The sequence below is a fragment of the Micropterus dolomieu genome, linkage group LG09 (assembly GCF_021292245.1).
Source record: "Micropterus dolomieu isolate WLL.071019.BEF.003 ecotype Adirondacks linkage group LG09, ASM2129224v1, whole genome shotgun sequence".
NCBI classification, from domain to species: domain Eukaryota; kingdom Metazoa; phylum Chordata; class Actinopteri; order Centrarchiformes; family Centrarchidae; genus Micropterus; species Micropterus dolomieu.
This window is the reverse complement of record NC_060158.1, coordinates 5,566,709-5,592,340: the sequence shown is the minus strand read 5'-3', so window position 1 is coordinate 5,592,340 and position 25,632 is coordinate 5,566,709. Positions and strand designations below refer to the sequence as shown.

Below are 25,632 nucleotides of genomic sequence, written 5' to 3'. Positions count from 1 at the left end.
AAACATGCCTACTTTGGGACAGTACAGGATCAATACAAAACACAATATTACAATTTCTTTCTGGTGTGTATAATTTCATCTTCTTGGAAAGGGGGCAATGACGTGGGGTGCTGAGGGTGGTGCAGCACCCCCTGCTTTTTCTGTGGGCTATTTTTTAACTGCTGGCAATTAAAAATATATATCATTAAAATATTTATACTGAAATATTTGGAATTTGACTATATGAGAAGAGTCGACTGTGCAGATTTGATCATGTTTGATTGTTTAGTTAGTCACAAAAACACAAGATGGGTAATAACTAATCACATGTGTCATTGCGCACAGGGAAGTAATTTCACACACACACACACACACACACACACACACACACACACACACACACTCATGTAGCCCAAATGAATTTCAACATGTTGCAGAAGAGAATTTAAGATTCTACAAAATCCAAACTTTCAAGGACGAGCATGGATTCTGCTGCCACCAATTTTGGGTGCAACTCCACCAACAACAGGACCAGCGGTGGCAGCCCTGTCAATCTGTCAATGTTGGTCCTCCTCCTGTCCAGCCTGCTAATGTTAGCTCTTCTTCAGCTAAACCCGCCTCCACAGTCACAGCGCTGGCAGAAGATGGAGTTGCTAGCTCTGTTGTCAGCCTAAGGATTTTAACTTTCCATCCAGCTGTTTTGGGACGGAAAGCTTCTCAAGATCATTCAACTTAGGTTGTTTTCAGCGGTGGAAATGGCTTCATTATGTGAAAGAGACGAATAAAGCATCTGCTTATTAATCTGCTGTTAATAATAATAATAATAATAATAATAATAAATCATTTAGCTGACGCTTTTATCCAAAGTTACTTACAATTGATATATATGTCAAAGGGCGCACGCCTCTGCAGCAAGTGTCTTGCTCAGAGACACATTGGTGGATGTGTCACAGTGGGAATTGAACCCAGGTCTCTCACGCCAAAGGCAGGTGTCTTATCCACTGTTCCCTCCCCACCCCCCTTTGCTTTTGCAAAGAAGCTGATTATTGAGGATTGCGCAAGAGCTGAGCCCCATTTGTGAAAGAAGGCTTCTCAAATTGGCGAAAGGCTGTGGAAAAATTTGGAGGGCATGAAAAATCGTGTTTTCATCTTGAAGCTCTGGACAAGAATGCCAAATTAAGTAGCACACCAGTCAATGCTTTGATGTCTGATATTGTGGCAAAAGAACAAACACTGCTCGTATGGTTCTGGAGCCCTACCATAAATGACATCCTCAAACCGCAAACTCACTTTCATTCAGAAGCAACAGAGAGAGGTGCAACAATTTCATCGCTTTTTTTCATAAAAAAAAGTAGACACAATCCGCTCCCTGCTATCCAGCTTCTCCACCCTGCCTCTCCCGAATGCCGACCCACAGCCTGGGATTTCCCAACCTCTTTGCTGTTTCTCTGACATCTCAAGTCCCCTCATCATGAAGGTCATTAACTACTCCCTCGAGGCTGGCCATGTTCCATCGACACTAAAAACTGCTGTCATCGGGCCACTTCTCAAAAAACCCACCCTAGACCCAGAAGTCTTTGCCAACTACAGGTCTATCTCCAACCTTTCTTTCCTTTCCAAGGTGCTGTAAAAATTAGTTGCCGCACAGCTTCAGGACCATTTAAAACAAAACAGAAACAGCCCTGGTCAGGGTCACAAATGACCTGCTGATGATTGCAGACAATGGCTCCTCAGCACCTCTGCTGCCCTGCCATCATCCCCTCTGACCACCAGCCTGGAGGAAGTAAAGGCATGGATGATGCAAAACATTTTGCAGCTAAACAGCTCCAAGACTGAAGCCATCTTAGTCGACCAAGTTTGGTCATTTGACATTGCCAGCATCATCTTCTCTGGCCAAGATATTCCACTTTCAACATCAGCCACCAACCTGTGTGTTAAAATGGACTCTCATCTGACCTTTGAGGCTCACATCAAACATCTCTGCAAGACCTCCTTCCCCTCAGGAACATCGCCAAACTCCCTCAATCACTTCAGCTGATGCGGAAAAGCTTATCCATGCTTTTGTCTCCTCCAGGCTGGACTACTGCAATGCTCTCCTCACCAAGATCCCTGAAAAAAACCTTCAAAAGCTGCAGTACATCCAGGACAGCGCTAGGATCCTGTTGAAAGTGAAAAACAACATCACCCCCATCTTGTCTCATACAGACCGGAAGTACTAGCTAGCTAGCTACGTTCCTGTTAAAGGTGTTGAAGCCCCCTACCCTTACCATAACCATCAGAAATGTTAGTTCCTAAACATAAGTCACTCACTTTGACGTAGCAAACGGTGGCATTTCATACAGACGCTGAAGGGTACCTTTAGTGTAAAATACTTATGATTTGTTATGCTGTCTGAAAACGTTAGTTATGACGCATTGAGATGAAAACACGTTGGAACATCTGAGCAAGAATACTTTATGCCCTGCAGTTTGCAAGGTGGTACTTGCTCTCACTAAATGCACTTGTTGTTTTCCCATTTAAGCGTTCTAAACATCAAAAAGACTTCTCATACAATTGCAGGTAATTCACAATCCATGGTCTATTTTTTGCTACACCTATATACAGAACACATTTTTGTCCATAGGAAAGCAGAAGGTGATTGGTGCACAAGGCATATCCCAATTAGAGTGTCCCTGGGAGAACATGAGGGGGATTATTTAAATAGAAAATATTTATATATCATTGACCAGGTATTTGATTTGACATGTAGGAATGTGTATTCAACAATTAAAGACACATTACGTGGTGATTTTCTTACAATGCTAGTATGTTAAAATGGCCTAAAATCCTTTTTCAGATGACATGTGATCACTATTTAATGGTGACCAGTCTGGAGCCAAGGTGGCCTGGGTTGGTGCATTATTCCCTCATTTTTAAGGCATCCACTCTTGACAATCACCACCCTACACTGTATTTCACATATAATGTGTTGTGACAATTTCTTTCTGTCCTTCAAAAGGCATTTTGATGGCCTGCTGATTCAGAGAATATCTGTGTCTGTGTTACCTGATGACCCCCTACCCTGACCCACAATCAAGAAAACAAGTTTTTTCTTATTGTTAACATTTTAACATAGTCCTTTTTCCATAGACATGAGTTTTAAAGAATCATATAATTCTTCTACTAAGCTCCGATGACGGTGTATTCATCAGAATTAGCTAACCTGTTCTTTAAAGAGAACCTTGCTGTGTGTTCACATTCATCATCATGTCCTAGATCAAACAGCATTCATTGTAATTCTTAGGATTCTTAGACTAATCTCCACAAAGGATGACACATGATTTACCTCACGCTAATTATTGAGGCTTAAGATGAGATGCTACTGACAGAAAAGAACATAATTGCTCTGTAAATCTAAGTCAGTGGCAACACAATTACATCATCTTTGCTTCAGGATGTGTCATTAATACCCAAGATATTGTAGACAAAGCAGCTGAACACAAGACTCTGATGAAACAGATAATCAATACAATAAGAACCCAGTTCAGTTAAATGTCAGCAACGGAAAACTGAATCGCATCCAGGGTGCGATTTGTGCAAAAAACAACTCTGAAGTGCAGTGAGTGGGTAAGGGGAGAGAGAGACTGATAATTAAATGATTGAAAGCCATCACTTTCAAGAGTGTCATTAATTAAAACCCCGTAGCTGTGTGTTTGGGCATGTTGACTGGTGTAACACGGACACTGGGCTGCCTGTCATAATAGAAACAGATCATCAGATTGTGAAGTTTATTGCAGCTTTAGTAACATCGGCTGCCTTCCCTTCGACACACAGCTCTGCTGCTCACCGGAGTTAATGTCTCCAATGTAACCTATGAGACAGTCCCGTGGGCAGGACATTAAGCAAGACTAAGAGGAAGCTGGATCAGAACCAAAGTAGCTCATTTTAAAATAAATTTAACAAAACTACCGATTGATCCAAACCGTGAGTTTTGTGATGAGTTGCATATTGAAGTAGCATTGACCACTCTGGGGATCCCCACCGGGGATAAAAATTATTCAGCAGAGGCAGGGATATTTAAAGTAGAAAGGGGTAAATCCCACGCATCCAACCCTGCAAATCGCACCCTGTGTGCATCTACAACACACAAAACACATTCACTGACTCCATCACATATTATATCAATCATCATCTTACATGTTCCCTATAAGTCATACAGAGTGTCTGTGCTCTTTGTAGGCAGTGGAGTGTAAAAGTCCTCTATCAGTACTATTGTGTGGTGTGTCAGGGATTCACAGTGGTGGACGAAGTTTTCAGATCTTTTACTTAAGTAAAAGTAGTGACACCACGCTGTTAAAGTACTGCATTGAAACTGATACTTAAGTAAAGAAAATCTAAGTTTTATCAGGAACATTTACGTAAAAACAAAAGTTCTGAAAAGCATAGAAGTAGATTACTTAACCCCGCAAAAATACTCCAGTAGAGTAAAATGGATTATTATTTACTGTTGTAGTTGGTTGAGGTGAACTGTTAAACTATTTTGTATCAGATTGCAACTAATAATTATTTTCTTTATGAATTGATTTTATTTTCTCTATTCTCGATTGATTCATATGCTTTTAAAGAACATAATCCAGTGACTTAAACGATCGAAATATTTGCCAAGTAATTTCAACATCAATCGACTAATTTATTAATCGACTAATAATTTGAGCTGTACATGTATTAACTGTTATGTACTTTAATTTATATATATGTTCATTTGTGTTATGTGTAAAAATTATAATGTGTAAAGTGACTACACAGACACTGCATGCTATTATAAACACTACAACATCACTTTCAACCTTGCAGAGTTTGCTGATCAACTGAATCATATTCCAGGTGACTACATCTCTAATCTGTGTCAGAGCAAAACTTCCTGACCTTCAGGTCATCTGAGACGTGTTTGCTTGCAGTTCAACATTCTTTCTCTGAATTCGCCTTTAAGGTTTCTAGACTGTCTCTGGCACTGATGAACACAAACAACCAGAGAAAAAGAAAATACAAAATACAAAACATTGAGTCTGAACCATGATCACACCGGAAAAACTAAATTAGGAAAAATATTTACGGCAACATGCAGACTAAAATAATGTTGATAATGTAGTGAGTCTGACTTGTGTTTTCATCATGATCAGCTGATGGTCTTATCTGAACTCCATGTTTAGCGTAATAATTCTCTGTATGAATACTGATGCTGCTCAGAAGTACCCAGTGATTAGGAGACAAATTTGAGGGGCTGTGGGTCAAATATATAACTTGAACAAAATAAAATAAAATAAACAAGCAACTTTCATGGAGGCAGTGTTTATAACTACTGGATGTCCAGCACTACATTTATTTCCAGATTAAACATACATGTTTATTTATGCATTTAAAACATTTTGTGCTAAATCTGAGGTTGTCATCAAGGACATTGCGAATCTTGTACATTCAAACTATAGTAATTTTTAAATTTTTGTGCTCTTCACTTTATTGTTTTATTTAGTTTTCTTAACTATCTTCAATATCTCCCAGATACATAGGGCCTAACTTTCATTGGATTATAAAAAAACTTTCTATTACACTTTTGTCATACAATTTTGTACAGTCAGTATGTAATATCTTGTTTTGTGTTAGTCAAAAAAAGGTAAAACTATTCACATGCTTCTCTTGCAAGCAGTTAATCACAACATCAGTCATCATTATTGAGCTGCATTTTAAACCCCCGGGGACATGTTTGGTTGGCAGTTGGTAGCCTGTGGCCGTATCCTCAACAGTTCACACTTGAGGTCAGTTAACCCGAAACTATACAACAAAACTTTAAATTAATATTGATTTATTACTGAGGTTATACTACAGAAAAATGTATTGTTCAAAAGTATTATCACACTATCACACTTCTGTAATACATTTTGACTTCTCTCTTCTTGCTGACTTGTCTTTGACTCCTTAAAAACTGGAGCACAGGCTACTTGGACGGTCTCTTAGTAAAGTTAACCACACAGCAGGACATATTATTTGTCCAGTATTTGCATGAAGAAATCTCCAAAAGGCACAAAGACGACCAAGATGCCAAGAAGTCCCGTACTGTACACCATCCTGCTGCCAAAAATACTCAACAGAGAACAAAATGTGGATTAATCCACCACTAAAAATAGTCCCCAATGAAACAGCCTCCTATTAGAGTATTATTTGGTGAGAATTACAGTCACCAGCTGTTTTAGGAAATTACTGAGCCTTTTAATAAGTATATATTTTAAATTGCTTTTAAAAATATACACGTTCAGTAGAGAGGCAATGGCTTTGGGGCTGAGAGCCACAAGCAGAAGAGGGGAGTAAGAAAGTATTGAGAGTGGGACAAATACATTGTTGGTTTTGGTCTTTTCAGAGGATTTTAGAAACACCAATCTCACATAAACCATACAATTAAAACAGAAAGGCCAGCATAAAAACAAGGCCAGATTGAAAGATGCAAAGAAACACACATTTATCCAGAAGGCTAAAAAATCCATTTCACATTCAAATGAAATGTAAAATGCAGTCAAACCAAGAAAACATCTACAACTCTTGACAGTTCAGTCTCTCTAAGTAACTGGACAGTTATGGATCATTATATGTATCCCTTCCATGGAGTTTTAGGTTTTAGGTCTGTATTTATTTATTTACATGTATCTATTAATTAATTAGCGAGATATCACAAAAATGTGTTTAACATTCCATAACCCTGTTTCATAAAAATTCTGTTTACATATTTGTTTTACTATTTACCAACATTTTTCCAGTGTTACGTTCATGTACCACACACAAGTTGTATGGTGGGTGGGTTGGATGGTGATCTTTCCCAAACCTTAACCAAGCACACTGAGACAAAACATCCACTACATATTTGCTGTTGCAAATTAATAATATATTAACATGATTTTTAGGAAAGAGAGTTGCATTGCAAGATAGCTGTGTTTGCATAAATTAAATCTGGCATTTCAAAATCTTATAGTCACTATTTGTATTTTGATTTTGATGATTTAGACAGAAACAACACGTTCTTACTTCCAACTCGTCACATATGGACGCTTAGTCAAGAACACTTGGGGTCACTTTTTAACTGAGTACCCCTTTAGTGTAATATTTCGATGGATTCTGCCTTGTTAAGCACATGTCTATTGTACAGTTCACAACTAGTGGTTAACATTGTAAAACGGCACATTGTTAACATTGTGTGATGTCATAATTTGTTTGGGTTTCTGCACCAAAACTACTTGGTTAGGTTTAGGAAAACACCATGCTTTGGCTTAAAATAACAACATTACTTATGTGACTTAACTTACATAAATTAACTCATGTAACCTAAGTAACTTAAATAAAAACACTCAATGTTGACTTTTTGTTTCACACGGGAAACAAACTCCTAGTTAAAGTGGGTTGCTTAATTTAAGGAGTCAGTTCCATATGTGGGTTCGAGCAAGTGGATATCTATTTTTTTTCACGCTTTACTCCACTTGTAAAAACACTGCACAGTCTGCTTAAATGTTGTGTCTTCAATCACATCCTGAAGTCCAGGTCTCTCTGCAATTCATTTCATAGGGTGATTAGCACGAAAGGAAGTACATATTTGGATGTGTTCCCATTTTTACTCTGCTTGGCTGTTCTTGGTAAGAGATCATTTCTACATCATCAATTGATAAGGCAGTAGAAGCAATTAATTTATGTAGCACCTTTCAAGACTAAGTGAATCTACGTTCACAAGCTAATCAACAACAGATTAACACACATCCAAAGAGGGTTAAGTCATGGGCAACTGAACTTGACTGAAGATACTTGAAGACATTTTGGCTCTTGCTGTGTGGGATAAATGCAGTTTTTTTTTAAACAATATGAGCGGATAGATAGATACATACTATATATAAATTTAATCAAATTACCATAAACTAACTGGCATAGAAAACCTGGAGCAAGACTTCTTTCTCTCAAATATTTATAGCTTAATTTTACATGTAAAAATTACAAGACATGAGGCAGTGTTCCAGGGTCACATCAGGTTAAACACAGGGTCACACCTGTGTTTTTGTAAAAGTTCAGTCTGGTTTCCCTTTTACCATGTTTACCTGCAGCAAGACATATTTTGGGTGTTGCCATTTAGTGACAGGCTGAACCTAACTGTGATTCCACTGACAATGACATTTGGATGGGACTGAAACATGTTAAGAACTTTTGTTTACTATAGTGAAGCAGTGAAGCAAACACATAGCCAGAAACATGGGTGAAGACAGGAGCTTGCCGAAGTGAGTAGGAGGATACATTTGTATTCTTTTATCAGTTATTACTAATATAAATTATTATCTTCAAAGGAGGAATACATTATTTAGACAAAAGTTAAGTCAATCTACTAACCATTTGTTTGTATAAAGTATGATTTTTAGTCATATTTTATTAAGACAAAATATTATTTTATTGTTCTTTCATTATCAACATTTTACTTCTTCAAGCAGAAAATATTTCATTGTTGTTCAGTAATCGATTAAATCAAAATGGGTAAATCAATCTGAAAAATATTTTTTTTCTTCATAAACTGATTAATAGTATGGAAGAAAAGCTTTCTTAAAATAATAATTTTATTTATCATTTAGTGGTTGCTGTTTTCTTTTAAAGCACACACTTCACTTAAAGGAGATTATTATTTACAGGGTATACAAAGATTTATGAAAGTTGTATGTGATCCAGCAAGTACTCATTTGTGATTTAAATTTTTTGTTATTACTCTGTAAGACAGATGTTTAATCAACAACATTTTTGAGCCTTTGGTCAGTGGTTTTGCTGTATTGGGTGATAGCATAATATTGTTACTGACTGATATTTAATGTTATGTTAAATATGTTAAACATTAACATTCAGATTTAAACATCATTACAGAAACAGTTTTAGTTTTAGTATACTAACAGATCTGCATCAAAGAAAAAGAACGACAAATAATTGTAGTCATGTACCTTGCTGATGTGGGGAAAACAATCAAATATATATATCATTAAAATAAGGCAACCTGTACATGTATATATTTTGCACGTTTTATAGAATATTATATAGATTTATTTGTTCATTATCTGCATAATTTCTAATGATTTTTAAAATAAGCCTTTCCAAAATGTATTACCAATCCTCCTTCTTACCTATTTATATTTACCCAATAAGTTACCTTCTTACAAACACAGGGCTCGGTGCTTATACCATATCATTTTCTACCTACACTCCACTCAGTTTGATATTTTGATGTCTTTAACCAGGAGGCCGTGGGATATATGTCGAGAGGTCCCTGTCATTGAAGATGAACAGACGCCATGGAAAATGATCAAACTACTAAAGATCATTTCTCTCTCTGTAGTCGCTCTGATTGTGTTTGGATTGGCTCTATGTAGCAAGGTTTGTTCTATATACGTGCATGTTGACAACATGTGTCTGGGTGGAGAGGTAATCTGGTATACTGGGCAAATGTCCAGTGGGTCGACGAACTTTTGGGGCCAGAGTAACGTGAATTATTAAATTGTATAACTGTTTTAAAAAATGGGCCAATGATCGTCACGTAAAGCACGGACAACGGCCCAATCACAGCCTTACTAAAAAATAAAATTACTGCATTATATTTTCTATATTTTTATATTCTGATATTCTTTGTTACCTGCCACTTGAATTTTGTGCTTCCCTTTATATCAATAAAGACATTTCCACTATAAATTGGTGCAGAAAATGTCCCCAGAATGGAGGAAATTAAGTGTTTAATGCTAAATTCTTTTGGGTGAGGACTTCCAGAGGCCTATTAAAATATATTCATGTCTTGTTCCTATGACCCCAATCTTGTGCAATGTCACTACTCATTGGCTACGTATTTCGTCACACCCCTAATCTGAGCCTAAAGCTTCATTTATAGTCCTGCGTAGGGTCTATGTGCGTAGCTACGCCGTAGGCTACGCACGTAGCCAGGCATTTATGTTTGTGCGTCCGTGTGTCCGTCAATCTGCAATTACACCCACAAACACTAGTCGGCAGTAGCTCTACCGTGTCCACTGTAATGACTTTTGCCGGCCGAGCAGGCTAACTTCCGGCTTAGCCCTCCGCTAACATGAATGGGGGTAAAATTGTATATGTGCGGCTGGTGTAGCCTTTTCAAATGTTATCGACCGAATGGATCACATTCTTCATTTCGCTGGGGTTGTGATGGTCAAATATGTTGATCCGCCAAGTTACAGCCGCTATTTTGGCTGCAAGTAAAAGTTACTTCAAAGCACGGGACACTTCCCGTCAGCTCGGCGGCATTGAGAGGCTGCCCAGCCGATCAATCACAGTTTTTACGGTCTGGTCGCCTCGACCTCTAGTTACATTTTTGAGGAAGTGCACGTCAGGTTATGCCGTCGATTCGATGCAGGAGTATAAATTTAATTTAATCCTAAATGGAAGGATGGTGTATTGGGGTGTCTAACCAATTTTGGTGGGCCTCCTAGGCCAAAAAGGCCAGGGCAGATTTTTTGTCGCTGTCCAGCCCTGATTGAATGACAGAACAAAGCTGTTTTTTGAGGAAAACCTGTAGCCTCAGGGCCATCAATATGTATATGTAAATAAGCACTTTAGCAAGGTTAAAGGCTTGAATGTCTTTCTAATCTAGTTATTTTAATAAAGCACTTCTATTTATTTGTCTTGACTCAACTTTGTTCTCTGCTCCAGACTTCGTTCCTCCTCCTCATCACCTTGTCCAATGAAGGCACCAAGACCCTCCCAGCTGAGCAGAAACCTGTTGCTCTGCTGTGTGTTGGCTTCTCTCTCATCACCTCCAGTGTGCTTCTCTTACAAAAGAGCTTCTGGAAGGCGTGTTACAAATCCTCAAAGCTGCCGGCCAAGAAGACCGTAGCATTGGTGAGAAAACTAGAAAACTTTTAACTGTCCCTCCTTTTTTGATTGATGCCGTGAAGAATTTGCGCGCTATTTTAGAGTGACTCTCCTATTTGCGGGCAATTCAAACTTGAGACACAATCCCCACTTTGCTTTCACAGTTTACATGTATTACATAAAATGTTTCTATTGTTTTTATTTTGATTGCATCCTCTAATCTACTGCATAGTAACAAGCACCTAATTTAGCATGTCAAACCCATTAAGCTAATCAACTAATACAGTCTGCATTGTACCAATACCATTAGTCACAATTTACAGATTAAATGCTTTTTTAGTTAAGTACTAAACTATCAATTAAAATACCTATTTATTTCAGTGCACCTTCCAGGAATTATTTTATTATAATAATGATGGATGTTTTTCATCACTAATGAATAACTTCATTAGTGATGTAGCTAACAGGCAGTTAACATAAACATATTCTCACTCCCAACTCATCACTTATTGACGCAGGAGCGTAGGAGGGACATTGAACCTGGGGGGACGCTGAAATGCTAGGGCAGGGGAGATTATGAAGACACAGACAGTACAAATGCATTTAGTTATTCTAATTTTACACTTGTGAATCTGTGATTTTACCTGTGTCTCACTTGGCCCTGACTCTCCCTGCAATAAATGTTTGTGAACACAGAACTGTCTCCAATGCAAACTCTGATGACATGCCATTGGCCTAAAAAAGTCTTTTTACTTCGTGAGTTATAGTTATAGATATAGTAGCTATCCATACAACTTACAAACTCGTCCTCCTCAGTTTTCTCTTCTCCTACTTCTGTGACCTCTGTCCTCTTCCTCTTTAAATACTGTAGTATGCTCATCTGTGTGTGACAATTTTGACTATTTTTAAATTGTTTATGGACACGTAGCAGAGACACATGCACACCTCAGGGCTAGGGTTGGGTATCCTTTAAAATTTTACAATCTAGTATACCTAAACCAGTGATACCAATACTAATACTAATAGAGTACTTCATTTGATACCTTGCATAAAAAGACATCTTTTGAAGCCATATTAGTTGATTGGTAGCCTATTATTATTTTTATTGTTGTTATGGACAAGCAAGGTTATCTATTTTATTTTTTTCTTGTTTTAAATATCTGTGACATAAAAGTATTGAGAAATGGTATCAGATCGCTCCTCATTCTAATTTGTTCAGCTTGCAAATTTTTTTTATGTTTGAATGAGAGAGGAGGAATGAAATAGTTTAGTGACCAAATAAGTTGTGGGAAACAAATTTAAGGTATTTTTTGATATATGTGTTGAAAGTAAACAATGGAAAATTATTTTATTAACTTTCGATCAGTCGCAAATCTCCCAAAAACGACAGTCACAAGTATAAAACTAGAGTTTGTTTCAACAACACATTCTCACTCCCGGCTCGTCACATATTGACGCTTGGTCAAGGCCCTTGGCGTTGCTTATTAACGCCTTTAACAACACTAAAGACACACAAACAGAGGAAGAGAGAGGCTGCACATCCAGCCGATCAAACCAACTACATCTGAAGCAGCCACAGCTGCAGCCAGAGGCTCTGCGAGTAAAATCAGCTGATCGCTGCTGCGCCACAAAAGCGTTTAATTGATATCATGAAATGCAGTGATCGATCAGTGACAAGTGATGTGAATAGCAAATTAAAATGTACAGACAAGTGTTAAATGATACCAGAAGATGAAACCAATGGAAAGCCAGGCTTGTGGTGATAAACTTACACATAGACTCAGCGCATGCAGGCATTTTTTATGCCGTTTATGGTGCAGGCCCAAAAAAGACGTTCTCGTTTCTTTCTTTCAGTGTATTGCTTGTGTGTTTGGCTGCAAGCAAAACCATAAAAATAGTATTTTTTTGTGCAATCTGGTTACAAAATGTGTCGACTGAAGTACTGGTTTGACTGGAGACATTTCCATTCAACTCTATTCTGGGTATACCCATCCCTACTCAGGACACATGTTTTTAAGGTCAAGGACAATCAAAAACAAGCTACCAGACACTGATCTGACTTTACTGCATTTATTGTGAAGTATAATATTTAATAATATATTTCATTTGCTGTGCAACAGGTTATTTCTAGAATGCGATTATCTTTGCTTGTTTATTATCTGTATTTTAGCTATTTTTGTTTAATATTATTGTCCTTTTTAAATCCCCAAGAAGATATTGATAAGATCCCTTTAAAATGCTGCCCAGCCACTATTGTTGACTGTATCTTTTATTATGGACATGTAGCCGACCAAACCACTTGCTTTGCAGTAGCACAGGCAGCCAATACAATCTGATTATTCCTATAGCATCTATGAACATAATCTTTACAACACAAAGAATTATTGTAGCAGTAACACTGGAGCAGCTGTTGTTGAAGCAGGTTATAGAGGAAGCTTTGCGTCATGCATAAAGCACAACAGGACTGCACCCATATTTTCTCTTTCTCAAAAAATGCATCTCAAAAATGATTGTTGCTTGAATAAATAACAGCTGGTAACTGCTGAGTGAAAGCCAAGATTAGTTTCACTGGCGACATTCTGTTTATGGACTCAACGTCGGGGGTCGCTATAAAACAAATAGTAACTAATTTGAAAGAAACAGGCTAATTTCTATCAAAAGAAAGCGATGCTCTTTTCAACAACAGGATACTGTCAATATATCAGAATCAATCCAGTGATCATGTGGCTTAGATGTTACAGTGTGTAATCTTCATATGCTCTGCAGAGACTAAATAGGCTTTAAATGCACCGTTAATGGAAAGTATTTCACTTGCCGGCTTGTTAAAGAGCGATGCAGGCTGCTTTCCAACACGGCCACGAGTGCCTTGGTGTGCACTCACTGGATTTCAGTTGTATTTGTAAAACAGTAAAGCCTTAAACTGAAAAGGTATTTGCCTGATTTTCTAAATGTTTGCATCTGCCCAGCTCTGCTGTGACAAATGCCCAAGACCAGGGCTCTTCTATGAAACTGTGCACAGCCTGGATGACAGCTCATTTCAGTTAATGAAGCAAAATGCAGATTACAGACTGGTTAAGTTAGGAAGATATGAATGGAAAATGTAGCAAAATTAAAAGTAGAGTACTTTCCCAAAGAAAATACTACTATATAATAGTAAAAGTACAGTTTTAAAAAGGAACATGAAAAGGTGCCAATTGTGTTACAAGTACCCCTGCTGCAGGCGCTCTCACTATTGTCTTCAGGTAGGCTTTAAGTGAAAGCAGCTCAAAAGAAAAGTCTGTAATATTGAGGCACTTTGCTGCACCTGCCTCAAGCAAACTCTTTTTTTCTCTCTTACTTTTCAACACCTTGTTTTTGACAGAACACGTGTTGCTGCATTCTGGATCAGCTGGAGAGGCTTAAGAGACTTAATTGTGCTGCCTGCTAGTCAGAGATGCTCACAAGTCTCTGAGCTAGAGTGCAAGTCAAGTCACTCATGGTTATAATGACTGTTGTATCACCTGCTGCGTTCAATCCAGGCTGCCTTTAAAACTGCATAGCTATAAGGAATTCTGTAATTGTAACCTGTTTTTCACTTACAGAGCACCACCATGTAATGTGTAATGCAATTAATGTCAGCTTATAAACTACTGTAAGTCAACACATCTCCCAGACTCTCATATCATAAATGACACTTAAGGGCAGAAACTACCTTTCAGTCAATAAGCAGAGGCTGCAGTCACTTTCTGGCAAGTGGAAAATTGAATTTGATGGGTTGTATAGGCAATTTAAAGGTATTTTAAAAGGTAAAAATTACTAGGTGAGTTATAATCTGTTAAATATAACTCTCATTGATGAAATCAACACTTTTCAGGGCAGAAACTACTTATAGTCAATAAGTAGAGGCTGCAATCATTTTGTGAATTTTGTGCAAGTGAAATACTACATGTTATGGGTTGTCTTGGCCATTTAAAGGTATTTTAACATGTAAAAATGACTCGTAAGTAAAATTATGTACAGTCATAAGGATAATTGCAAAATTGCGTGCAGCAGATACCTAGTTGTGTTAAGTAGGCAGGTTACAGGTAATGCAGCGAGGGGAATAACAGTAAGCACAGCAGACGTTTCCTATAAATAAACATTGTTCACGAGTCTTGCACCTCGAATCCGAGTCAAGTCTGAAGTTTTGAGGACGAGTCTCAAGATGAGTCTGAAGTCACTGTGTGTGCGACTTAAATGTGACTCGAGTCTGAGTCTCAAACTTGAGTCCCCATCTCTGCCGCTCGTAGAGAATTCCAATAGTCTAGCCTGGATGTAATATATATGGGGACCAGTTTTTCTGCAGCATTTTGGGACAGGATGTTCCTGATTTTAGAAATATTATGTAATTGAAAGAGGGCAGTTCTTGAAGTTTGTGGAGTTTGTTGAGGACTAGTTATGATCAAAAATAACTCCTAGGTTTCTGGATTGTTCCTGATAATGTTACCGGGAGAAAGCATTTTCAGGGTAAAAATAATTGGTCCCAGCACCAAACCTTGTGGTACTCCATGATCAACACTGGTATGCATAGAGGACTCATTAACATATACAAATAGGGACCAATCCTTAGATGCCAAAAAAAACTTTCCAGTCTTTGTATTAGTCATATTATTATGTGGTGTTCAATAGTATCAAAAGCAGTGTTCAGATCTAGCAAGACAAGTACAGAGAAAGTTAGTATAACAATTTTAATGTAGAGGTGAACTGATAATAAGATAAGAGTTATTAAAACTTTTTTCTTCAATGCATCATCAATTTCTACAGGTTCTGTTCCTCGAGTTCCTGGTGTCTCTGGGTGCAGCGATTCTCACCATTGTGGCAATGCCACACTTGGACATTGTGACCAACGTGACAATACTGAATGGTGTCGCTGTCCTCTCTACTCTCCTACAAGTGGTCACTCGGTGCACTGCCAAGGAAATGAATCGTTTCCTGGTGCCGTCCATTGCTGCCTTCATGCTTATTTTGCTTGGTTACGTCCTGTTCCTCTTCTTATACATTATGAAAGATCCTACTGATATTAAGATGGCCATTTGGGTGGGTCTGGCTGTTGGTGGATCCTTCTTGGTGTCTTTGAACTGGTGGGAGACCTACTTCAGACTGATAAGCGAGAATAGCAGCTCTGTCTTCCTCAAGGACCTGTGCAGAGACATGACAAAGTGCCAGAATATGCTGCAAATCATCTCCAGCCTGCTCAGGATCACAGTGACCGCCTGTGTGCTCGGAGCCTACGTCCCTCTGTCCAAAATGGACTGGGACATAGTGAAGTCTATCCCAAGGCGTGAGACAAAAATTATAGCCATTATCATTGGGGTCCAGCTGATCTCCTCTGCCCTCTGCCACTGGTTTGCTGTTGCGGCCTGCAAGATGCACGCCCTGCGACGATGCTTCATCCTGCCTTTGTATCTGGCGTCTTTGGCCGTCATGGCTCTGCTCATCATCCCTGTTATCGTTTACTATCAGGAATACAGAATACGTCTGAACGGGACTGCAAACATCAACTTCACAGGCTACTGCAATGACATTGTAGATGGAAGAAACCACAACTTGAATGGCAGTGTCTTCCCACACCTGGTTTTGGATGTTACACACACTCTGTGCTTCCTGGACATGTCAAATATAACTGACATTGGCCTGCTGACAGGTAATAAAGTAGAGCCTCGTATAGGTTACAATGCAATTTTGTCAAGTTATACATATTTTAAACTAAAAGGTTGAAGTTAGTGTTGTGTAATGTATGTGTTTTTATCCAAGTAGCGTCACCAGACCAAAATCATGGAGCCATTGCTTTAAACTTTGGATCACGATATATTTTTGTTTTTCAACAAAAAATAAAAGAAAAAAATAAAACAACTCTGTGTTAAACAGGTTCAGCAGTGTCCTGGTGGCTCGGTCTTGTCTTGGCCACTCTTCATGTGTGGTACCTCAATGTGTATCGTATCCAGAGGACCCAAGACCTGTTCATCAGGAGACTGTATGAAGGAGCCTTTATTGAGCAATCCCTGCTCCTCAACACACGATTCAACATCCAACAGACCACAAACAGAATGAAGAAGTGCTTGTGGTGTGTATGTAGGAGTAGTTCTTTATTTTGGTCCTCACAATAAGCATTGTAAGCATTTTAGGCTGGTTAGTTTAGGCTAAGTTGGAGTTACATTGTCTCTAAACAATGTTTCTCAAATTTGTTAATCTTGTCAAATTTTAGGGCATCTGAAACTGCAATGGTGTATCTGTGTGCGACCATGTGGCACGAGACCTACGAAGAGATGATGAACATCATTATATCAATATTCAGGTGAGTTACACAGACTCCTTATGCAGGACATTTATATGATATATCATCTTCCCATCCCTCTAACTATTTCTGTTGATTTCCTGATGTAAATACTGATTTGGTAGTTCTGGAGGAGTTCGAAGTTTCTTCCTTTACATCGTTTCAATAGAATTTGATCCTTGCAATTCAGATTCAGAAATGCTACATATAGTGAAAAAGTGAATTTGAGTTAATTTGAGTGCAAGAAAAGTCTGTAAATTTCCTTAAGTCAGTTATTTGTTGCTGTCACAGGATTTTTTTCCCCGCAAGAGTTTGTGTCGTTGGGCTAAACAATTTTAGAAGTATTCTATTAAGAAGGCCAAAATGTATTTTATCACAGTGGAGTTCCTATTTATGTTTCTATGAAAACTGCAGACTGGACAAGTACAGACCAAAGAAAGACCCAAAGTTCAAAGATTTCACCTTTGAAGCCCATATCTTCATTGATGATGCATTCAAACCAGTCGAGGGGAGTCGGGGGCGTCACCTCAACAAATATGCAAAGAACCTTGTTGAAATCCTCTCAGAAGTTTATTGGTAAGATACATGTTTACAGTTGGTCTACAGTTATGGTGCATTTTAGCGTTAGGTCTAAAAAGTGACATCCACTTCTGAGCTGACAGTAACGTTTGGCAGTACACCAGAGAAACACATTTTTAAGAAAGTACAAATTACAATCAAAGTATTCTTTCATTCACTGTCATCAGCATCTTCAAAAACATCGATAAAAAGTTCTTCAGAAAGCAGCAGCACATCCCTTATCAGAAGATCATAAGGACACCGTATGGCGGTCGTCTTGTGGTCAGAATGCCTCACGGGAACTATATTGTGGTTCACTTTAAGGACAAAGAACTCATCCGTCACAAGAAGAGATGGTCTCAGGTTGGAAAATAATGACTTGTAGACCTCAGAACAATTTACATGTACTATTTAAAATTTACTTCAAATTTAGAAGTGTGGTGTTTTCAAAATTTTCTAACGCAATATTGGAACATTTTTCCATTTCTAGCTGAACAGTGCTTGAACACTTGAAGAGTGAGAAAGTTTTGTCAATTGTTACTTATTATTTTCCAGATCATGTACCTTTACTATCTTTTGGGCTGGAAACTCATGACAAAATATTATGCACGCTGGCAGAAGGGAGAAGACGAGACGAAGTTGAGAGCAGCACTCCAAGTGAGATAAGAGAAAAATATAACACTTTTCTTCATAACAATATTTCTAAATAATACCTGTAAATCAGATCTAAAATGTGCCTTTTTCTCCAGAAAGAGAAGCACAACACCTACCTCCTGGCTTTAGATGGGGACACAGACTTCCAGCCAACTGCTGTGATGTTGCTCATCGATCGTTTGAAAATGTACCCACGTGTTGGGGCAGTATGTGGCAGGATTCACCCCACTGGATCAGGTTGGCCCATTGTACATTTTTAATAAGACAAGACAGAGAAAAAAACAACCAAATACAACATAAAACGACTGTCCAATCATTTGAACAAATACCTCTGCCATAGATCAACCATTGCAACTGTAAAGCCAACAGTGACTAGCACTGGACCGACATTTGTGTCGATGTTTACATTACCTCTGTTTTTCCTCTACAGGTCCTGCAGTGTGGTTCCAGAAGTTTGAGTACGCCGTCAGTCACTGGCTGCAGAAGACAGCGGAGCATGTGATTGGCTGTGTGTTGTGCAGCCCCGGCTGCTTCAGTCTGTTCAGAGCAGAGGCGCTGATGGATGACAACGTGATGAAGAGATACTCCACCAAGTCCACAGAGGCGAGACACTACATCCAGTTCGACCAAGGTAACAGATATTGTTCACAGGACTTCCTGTCTCTCTCTCAGTCTTGGGGATAGCTTTCACACTCTGCCTCTTTATTTTCTGTTCCCTGAAGGTGAGGACCGCTGGCTGTGTACTTTACTACTAAAGCAGGGATGGAGAATTGAGTACAATGCAGCATCTGATGCTTACACCAATGCACCTGAGGACTTCAAAGAACTCTACAACCAGGCGAGTCCTGCAGCTAATCAGAACATTTCCATTAACATGATGATGGCCACAAAGATTTGACAAATTGATATATTTGCTTCCGACATTCAGAATCTACATATCAGAATCATCCATGAATGTGGACCTCAATGGTTCCAAGTTCAGTCAGGCTAATGATTTTTTATTATCTTCAGCGTCGGCGATGGGGACCGTCCACGATGGCTAATGTGGTGGATCTGTTGGGCTCCACCAACATAATTTCCAAGAGGAACTCATCCATGTCCAAACCCTTCATGTTCTATCAGCTCTTTGCCATCACCTCAGCCACCCTGGCCCCTGCCACCATCTGCCTGATGATCGCAGGTCAGCGTTTTGTGTTTGAAAACATCATCTCTTTGTGAACTTTTGAGATAAACTGGACGTCACTGGACTATTTTACAGATATTTTAATTGTATTTGAAAAAATTTGTATTTGTGGTCTCCAGGTAGTTTGTCTTTCATCTTTAACATTGAAGCCAACGGTGCCCTGGTCCTGGCTGTGTTACCTCCTCTCATTTACCTGATTCTCTGCTTCAAACTGAAATCAGACACTCAGATCACTATTGCAGCAGTCTTGAGTATCATATATGCATTCATCATGTTGGTGGTGACAATGTCCATCATCGGTAAGTTCTATTCCAACACGTATAACTTTATACAGAGTCACGTGTAGCTACTTTATTTAGACTTTGTAAAATATTTTTAGATGTGCTGCTTAAAACTGCTTTCATTCCAAAAAATGCTCCATTCCTTTATCTTTCGTCAGGCGCAATGGTGAGGGACCAAACCATCCTGACACCCAGCAGCATTTTCGTCATCTCTATGGCCATTATTTACATCATCACTGCGATAATGCATCCTCAGGAAATCCATCTGCTATTCTACGGTTTTCTCTACATTCTCTGCATCCCCAGCGCCTACCTCCTGCTTACCATCTATTCCATGGTCAACATGAACAATGTGTCCTGGGGCACCCGGGAGACAAAATCTTCTGCTGGAACGCCTGCAGACACCACCACACAAACAACAGCTCAGAAAGGTAGATACCAGATTGAAACAAAAAAAAATAGTGGATTTTCATGCCACTCACGTGCAACAATAGACCAGTATTATTGTTTGTGCTGACTGAACTGAAGATGATCATCGCTTTTGCAGCCAAAAGCATCTTCCAACGACTCTTCTCGTGGGCCAAATGTTGTAAAAAATCCAACAAGAGATCTGGAGGTGGGCAGGATGAACTGGTCACAGAGTTCATATATCCTGAACCCCAGCCCCAAAACACTATTGTGGAAGACATTAGGATCCCAGAGCAAGAACAAAGGTACGTTTTGAGGGTAGAACATCAATAAAAATGTAACGTGTCAGTACTACATAGTGTGAGACAATACTAATAATTTTTTGGATTGTGTTTTAGGCAAGTGAAGCCTGTTTTCAACTCTCCTGCCCTATGTACGTCCAAACACTTTTGAAAATATCAACTTGATTATTTTGCTATAAAATTCCTGCACACTTGCAAATGTGATGTTATCTAATATCCTCTTGTCTTGCTCTTGTCTCCAGCTTGGGTCACACAACTAAAGAATGTTGTCAGTGACATGCAGCTGCAGGAGGACTCCCTCGACCAGGTGTGTGTACACACTGTTTGCGTGATAATTTGCCTCTAAATCACATTGTAATTGGCTGTATGTATCATTGATCTAATTCAGTAAAATGATGTTTGACATATTCAGTTTCCCAATTCAGGTGAAATATGATCTCAACATTGGGGCATTTGCAGTAATTCGTTTTTTTGTTATTTTCTGTTTCAAAACATACACAAATATAATGTGTACTACAAATAGGACATTAGTGACACTACACAAATACTTCATAATCCAAGCGGTGTTATATGTTGCTAAACCCAAACACTCTGAGTAATTTTGAATGTTGGGATACAGCAGTAAATGTGTACATAAAGCTTGTTTCCTGCCCTATCTATATTAGAATAGTTATTTGAAAGAGTTGCTGTGTTCCCCTGCAGGAGGAGGAGCACTTCTGGAAAGAGCTTCAGGAGAAGTACCTACAACCTCTGGTCGATGACAAAGAGAAACAGGAAAAGATAACCAATGACCTGCGAGAGCTGAGAAACAAGGTAGGTCTGGGCAACTGAACTATTTTACATGTCTAATTGGACGTCACTGTTCAGTTAGTCTTAAATGAATGCTTTCTTTCTCATTACACACAGATAAACTTTGCCTTCTTCATCATGAATGCTCTGTGGCTAGTGGCGACATTTACCCTCCAACTCTTGAATGTACCCATCATGGTCCCCAAGCTCAGCCTCAACCTCGACCTTACCGGACAATATATACCAATTGATCCCATTTCCTTCATGTTCATTTTGGGATTTGCCTCATCGGTTGTGATCCAGTTCTTGACCATGTTTTACCACAGGTGACCACTTACATCAAATTACTTTTTTCCTTTGATCTGAATTATGTTCTGTTAACATTTGTATAAAATCTAACATTCTTGTTCTATGTTCATCCAGAATCTACACTCTGATCCATTATGTGGCCTTTTTGGACACAGAGCCCAAAGAGCAAAAACCTGAAACAGAAGAATCAGACCTGCCAGGAAAAATGGTATTTACAACTATTAGTATTATTACTTTAACTGCTAAAAATAAATGACACACCACATAGTGGTCTGAATACAATAAATAATACATAAATAAATCAATATACAAATTTCTTAAATGAAAAAAACATAACTGAACAACTTTCTTTATATGGGGTTCAAAACACAAGCCCTGGTCAAAGACTACCTCAAAACTTCTGGCCGGGGGCTTAACATAATTTGCTAGTTCACCTAGGTTTACAATGATTTGAGTTCTTTGAGCTGGGGGCCTACAATGTGGGATTTAGTTGTCGGAAGTTGTGAGAAATCTAGTGCATTATATCAGCAATGCATCTGGGAAGGTTTGCAATGTTAGACTGGTCACTGGGTCTGATTGGGATATAGAGCTGTGTGTCATTGGTGTAACAGAGAACTTATATATTCTATTTGCGGATGATATTAACTTGGGGAAGCATATAGATTGAGAATAGAATGGTACCTAAAATGAAACCCCCATCCAGGGAGCTTTTACTACACCTGCTGTTGGTCTAAAATTACTGTTGTAACAACTTGCAATGATACTAGAACAATTGATAATATTAATTAAAATTCAAACACTTCTGCCTCTAAGGGGCAATATAAACAAGGTAATTGCATTTGGGCTTCGAACTCCTGCATACCAAGGCGCATATTAAAAACCTTATTTCCATGTGTTTGGGGGATCAAGCTGAATCTCCTGGTATAGCCCATTTCTCGGGCGGGGCTGACGTTGGGAGGTTTGGACACTGCTTACAACTGCTTGGAGTTCTAGTTATACTTGTTTTTACCGAAGCATTTTATTATAGTTTGGGTTAAAAAGTAGTGAACCTGTCCTTTAAAGAGAACCTTGCTTTGTGTTTCATAATCATGTGCTAGATCACACAGCATTTATTGTAATTCTTAGAATTCTTAGACTAATCTCCACAAAGGACAACATGAGTAAAATTTACCTCACCTCAATCATTCAGGCTTGCGCTACGAGAGTTGCTACCGACAGAAAAGAACGTATTTTCTATGTAAATCTTTTTTCGTTAATTGCTGAAGCCAGCGTTGACATCCAGTCCAACTGCACCATCCTGCTACTGTGTCACCTCTGACTAGTCACCTGCAAGAAGTGTTCCAGGTGTGATGGAATTTATGAGCACTGATGTTCCTTCAATCTCCTTTCAGGTCAATGCTGCGTCTAACGCCAAACACAACTCCCAAGAAGAGTCAGAAGCTGAAGACAGTGATGATGAGTTCGCCTTGAGGTCGTACAAGAAATGGCATGAGGGAGAGACAATGGTGTAAATACAGACTCTCTCCAACACATTTTAGCAAGTTGAAATATCCACTGCATGTGAGATTTTACCAAAATGTCTTTATTGTGTGTATTATTATTTATTTCTACTTGTCATAATCATCAGGTAATAAGGGATTGGTAAGTAATTACTTAGTATTGTGTGACTTTACTTGAGGGGGCACAAAGAAAGCAACTAATAATTAATAGTAAGTAGTTTTGTGCCGCTCAGAAGCTGGTTCACTGTTAAAAGGAACAATTTATATGAAATACTGTTTATTAGCAAACAGTATTTCATATAATTTTTCAAACAACTGCAGTCTGTGAACATGAACTTGCTACTGTGTTTATTATGCGTAAATATCGTGTAATGCATTTTTATCAACTGGAAACAATGGCAAACCTGGCTAGTTTTAAACAACAGATGGCCGTGCACGTGACTTGTAACTAGAATGCGGTTAACTTGGTTGTGACGTCATTGCCAGCTCTGACTTTTGAGGTAAGTACCAAGTCGTTGCCAAAATTCTGAAACAACATGGTACTTGTTTTTCTACAGTACCGTAGGTACAGAGGATCCAACATGTGGAAGATGGCGACTAGTGCAGCCACAGCGACAGCTCCATTGGGGTGAAGTTAGTTTAGAACTTCAATAGTCCATATCAAAGCCTCAATCAATGTTTTAAAGTTTTGATCATCTCAAAATCATCAAAGGCGACAATGCAGATTGCGGCACAAAGAACTGAATGTCTGTTCAACACACCTGAAACTGGCTCTGTTCAAAACAGAAGTTAGTTGCCTCACTGTCTCACTAGACAGGTGCTTCAGAAGGCATTACTTTCGAGTGAAGGCATCTCTATGAACAAAAACTAATATTTGTAGATGAGTTTCGACTTGTTTGTCTGCCATCTTGTCCACTTTGTGTCAGCTACTGCTGGCACACAGATTTACGGTTAGGCTAATAGGCAGCATTGAGTCAGCCAGTAGTGTAAGGTAGTAACAATGGGACCATATCAAGGTATTAAATTTAACAGTTCTATTTATGTGCTTCTCTCCAACACTGACACACGCTGCTGCTACAACAGCTATGCTGTGCTGCGCACGATGCAGCAATATAAAGTGATTTTAGAGAACAGTCCAGCTAACCACACACAGTTCAACACAAGCACCTCCATACAATCCAACAGGTGCTCAGTGGCGACCTGACCCCGAAATGATAACAGCCTTTAAAACAGCGGCACAGCAGCCACACCAAATGAAAATGCACTTGTTTTTACCTCTTTGAATGTCATCCAGCAATCCTTGCATTGAGCAAAATCTTTGACAGTGTTCTTAGAAAAAAATCCAAAACAAACTTATTTGGGAGCTTTGCGACCCTCTCCTCTTGTTCTTTATTTCCTGTCTCTTCTTGAAACAACTTTTATATTTCAATAGCACGACTGCTAGCTTGCACGTGTCTACAGATTTTGCTATTCCACACGGTTTCACCTTGCTCTTGTTGTCTTGTTACATGATTAAATAGAAACTAAAGATTGGGCAGCCATACACATATCACCTAGCAATCACCATTGCATATCTAGCTTTGTGACACAAATATAAAAAAGAAAATAAGACAATATTCATTTTGTCGAATGTGTGGAATCTAATTTTTTATACTTGGCTCCAACACTTTGCTTGCTAAAGACTTTTATGGGTAAAACTCCTGACCCCACCACAAGGGAATATGCACATTTAAGGGTATATATACCACGTGATCTCACTTCTCATGTAGTAGTAGGATCGTCAATAACTTTTAAGTTACAACTCAACATAGAAATCTCAAATCACTGCTAATCCAGATAGTGGCAACCCTTAAACATCTCACATATGTGAGTTTGCAAACATTAAGAAAATGAATGAATTAATAAATAATGCTCATTGCAAGGATGTAATTTCAATAGATTCCTCATTTACCAATAAATTGACATCAAACAGCGTCTCACAGAAATGTTCACAGCTGTTAGTTGCTCTTTGTAATGTTCAAATGTTTTATTAAAGGAGTGTATTTTGAAGTATATGGGATTTATTGGTTTGATTTAGTTTTTTACTGTGGTATCAAATTGGGTATCGAGAATTGTGGAATTTCACTGGTATTGGTATCGACTACTAAATGTTTGGTATCATCAAGAGCCCAAAGTGACACGATCACAATACCTTTTGTCCAACCAACAGTCCAAACCTCAAAATTATCACAAAATCTAAAAATACAACAAAAATACTTATAAGAACAAGCAGCCAATATTAACATTTGTGAAGCTGGAACCATGAAATGCTTTTATATGAAAACTGACTTAAACAACAACAGTCACTAATTTATTAGTCGTCTTAGTTGTTTAAACTGTTGGGTAGTTTAATTTACAACAAAACATCATATTTTATAAACTTTTAATATGCTTTATGTGTGAAAATCTTAATTTGCAAAGAAAGTACTAACTAAAGCGGACAAATGTAGTAAAGTAAAAAGGACAA

General features: G+C 38.5%; 1 protein-coding gene across 1 annotated transcript; it reads left to right on the top strand.

Annotated features, from left to right (window-relative positions):
- The first annotated feature begins 461 nt into the window (after positions 1 to 461).
- Positions 462 to 23,138, top strand: LOC123976747 (chitin synthase chs-1-like). The gene is given in 23 exon segments (XM_046059094.1): positions 462 to 541; positions 2,054 to 2,191; positions 9,258 to 9,393; positions 10,690 to 10,878; positions 15,634 to 16,513; positions 16,738 to 16,933; positions 17,075 to 17,164; positions 17,558 to 17,719; positions 17,890 to 18,064; positions 18,257 to 18,307; positions 18,346 to 18,592; positions 18,786 to 18,986; positions 19,078 to 19,193; positions 19,367 to 19,535; positions 19,658 to 19,837; positions 19,978 to 20,250; positions 20,367 to 20,532; positions 20,626 to 20,660; positions 20,772 to 20,836; positions 21,232 to 21,342; positions 21,436 to 21,644; positions 21,742 to 21,835; positions 23,019 to 23,138. Coding segments are annotated over 23 exon segments (4,083 nt in total).
- Positions 23,139 to 25,632: the final 2,494 nt, after the last annotated feature.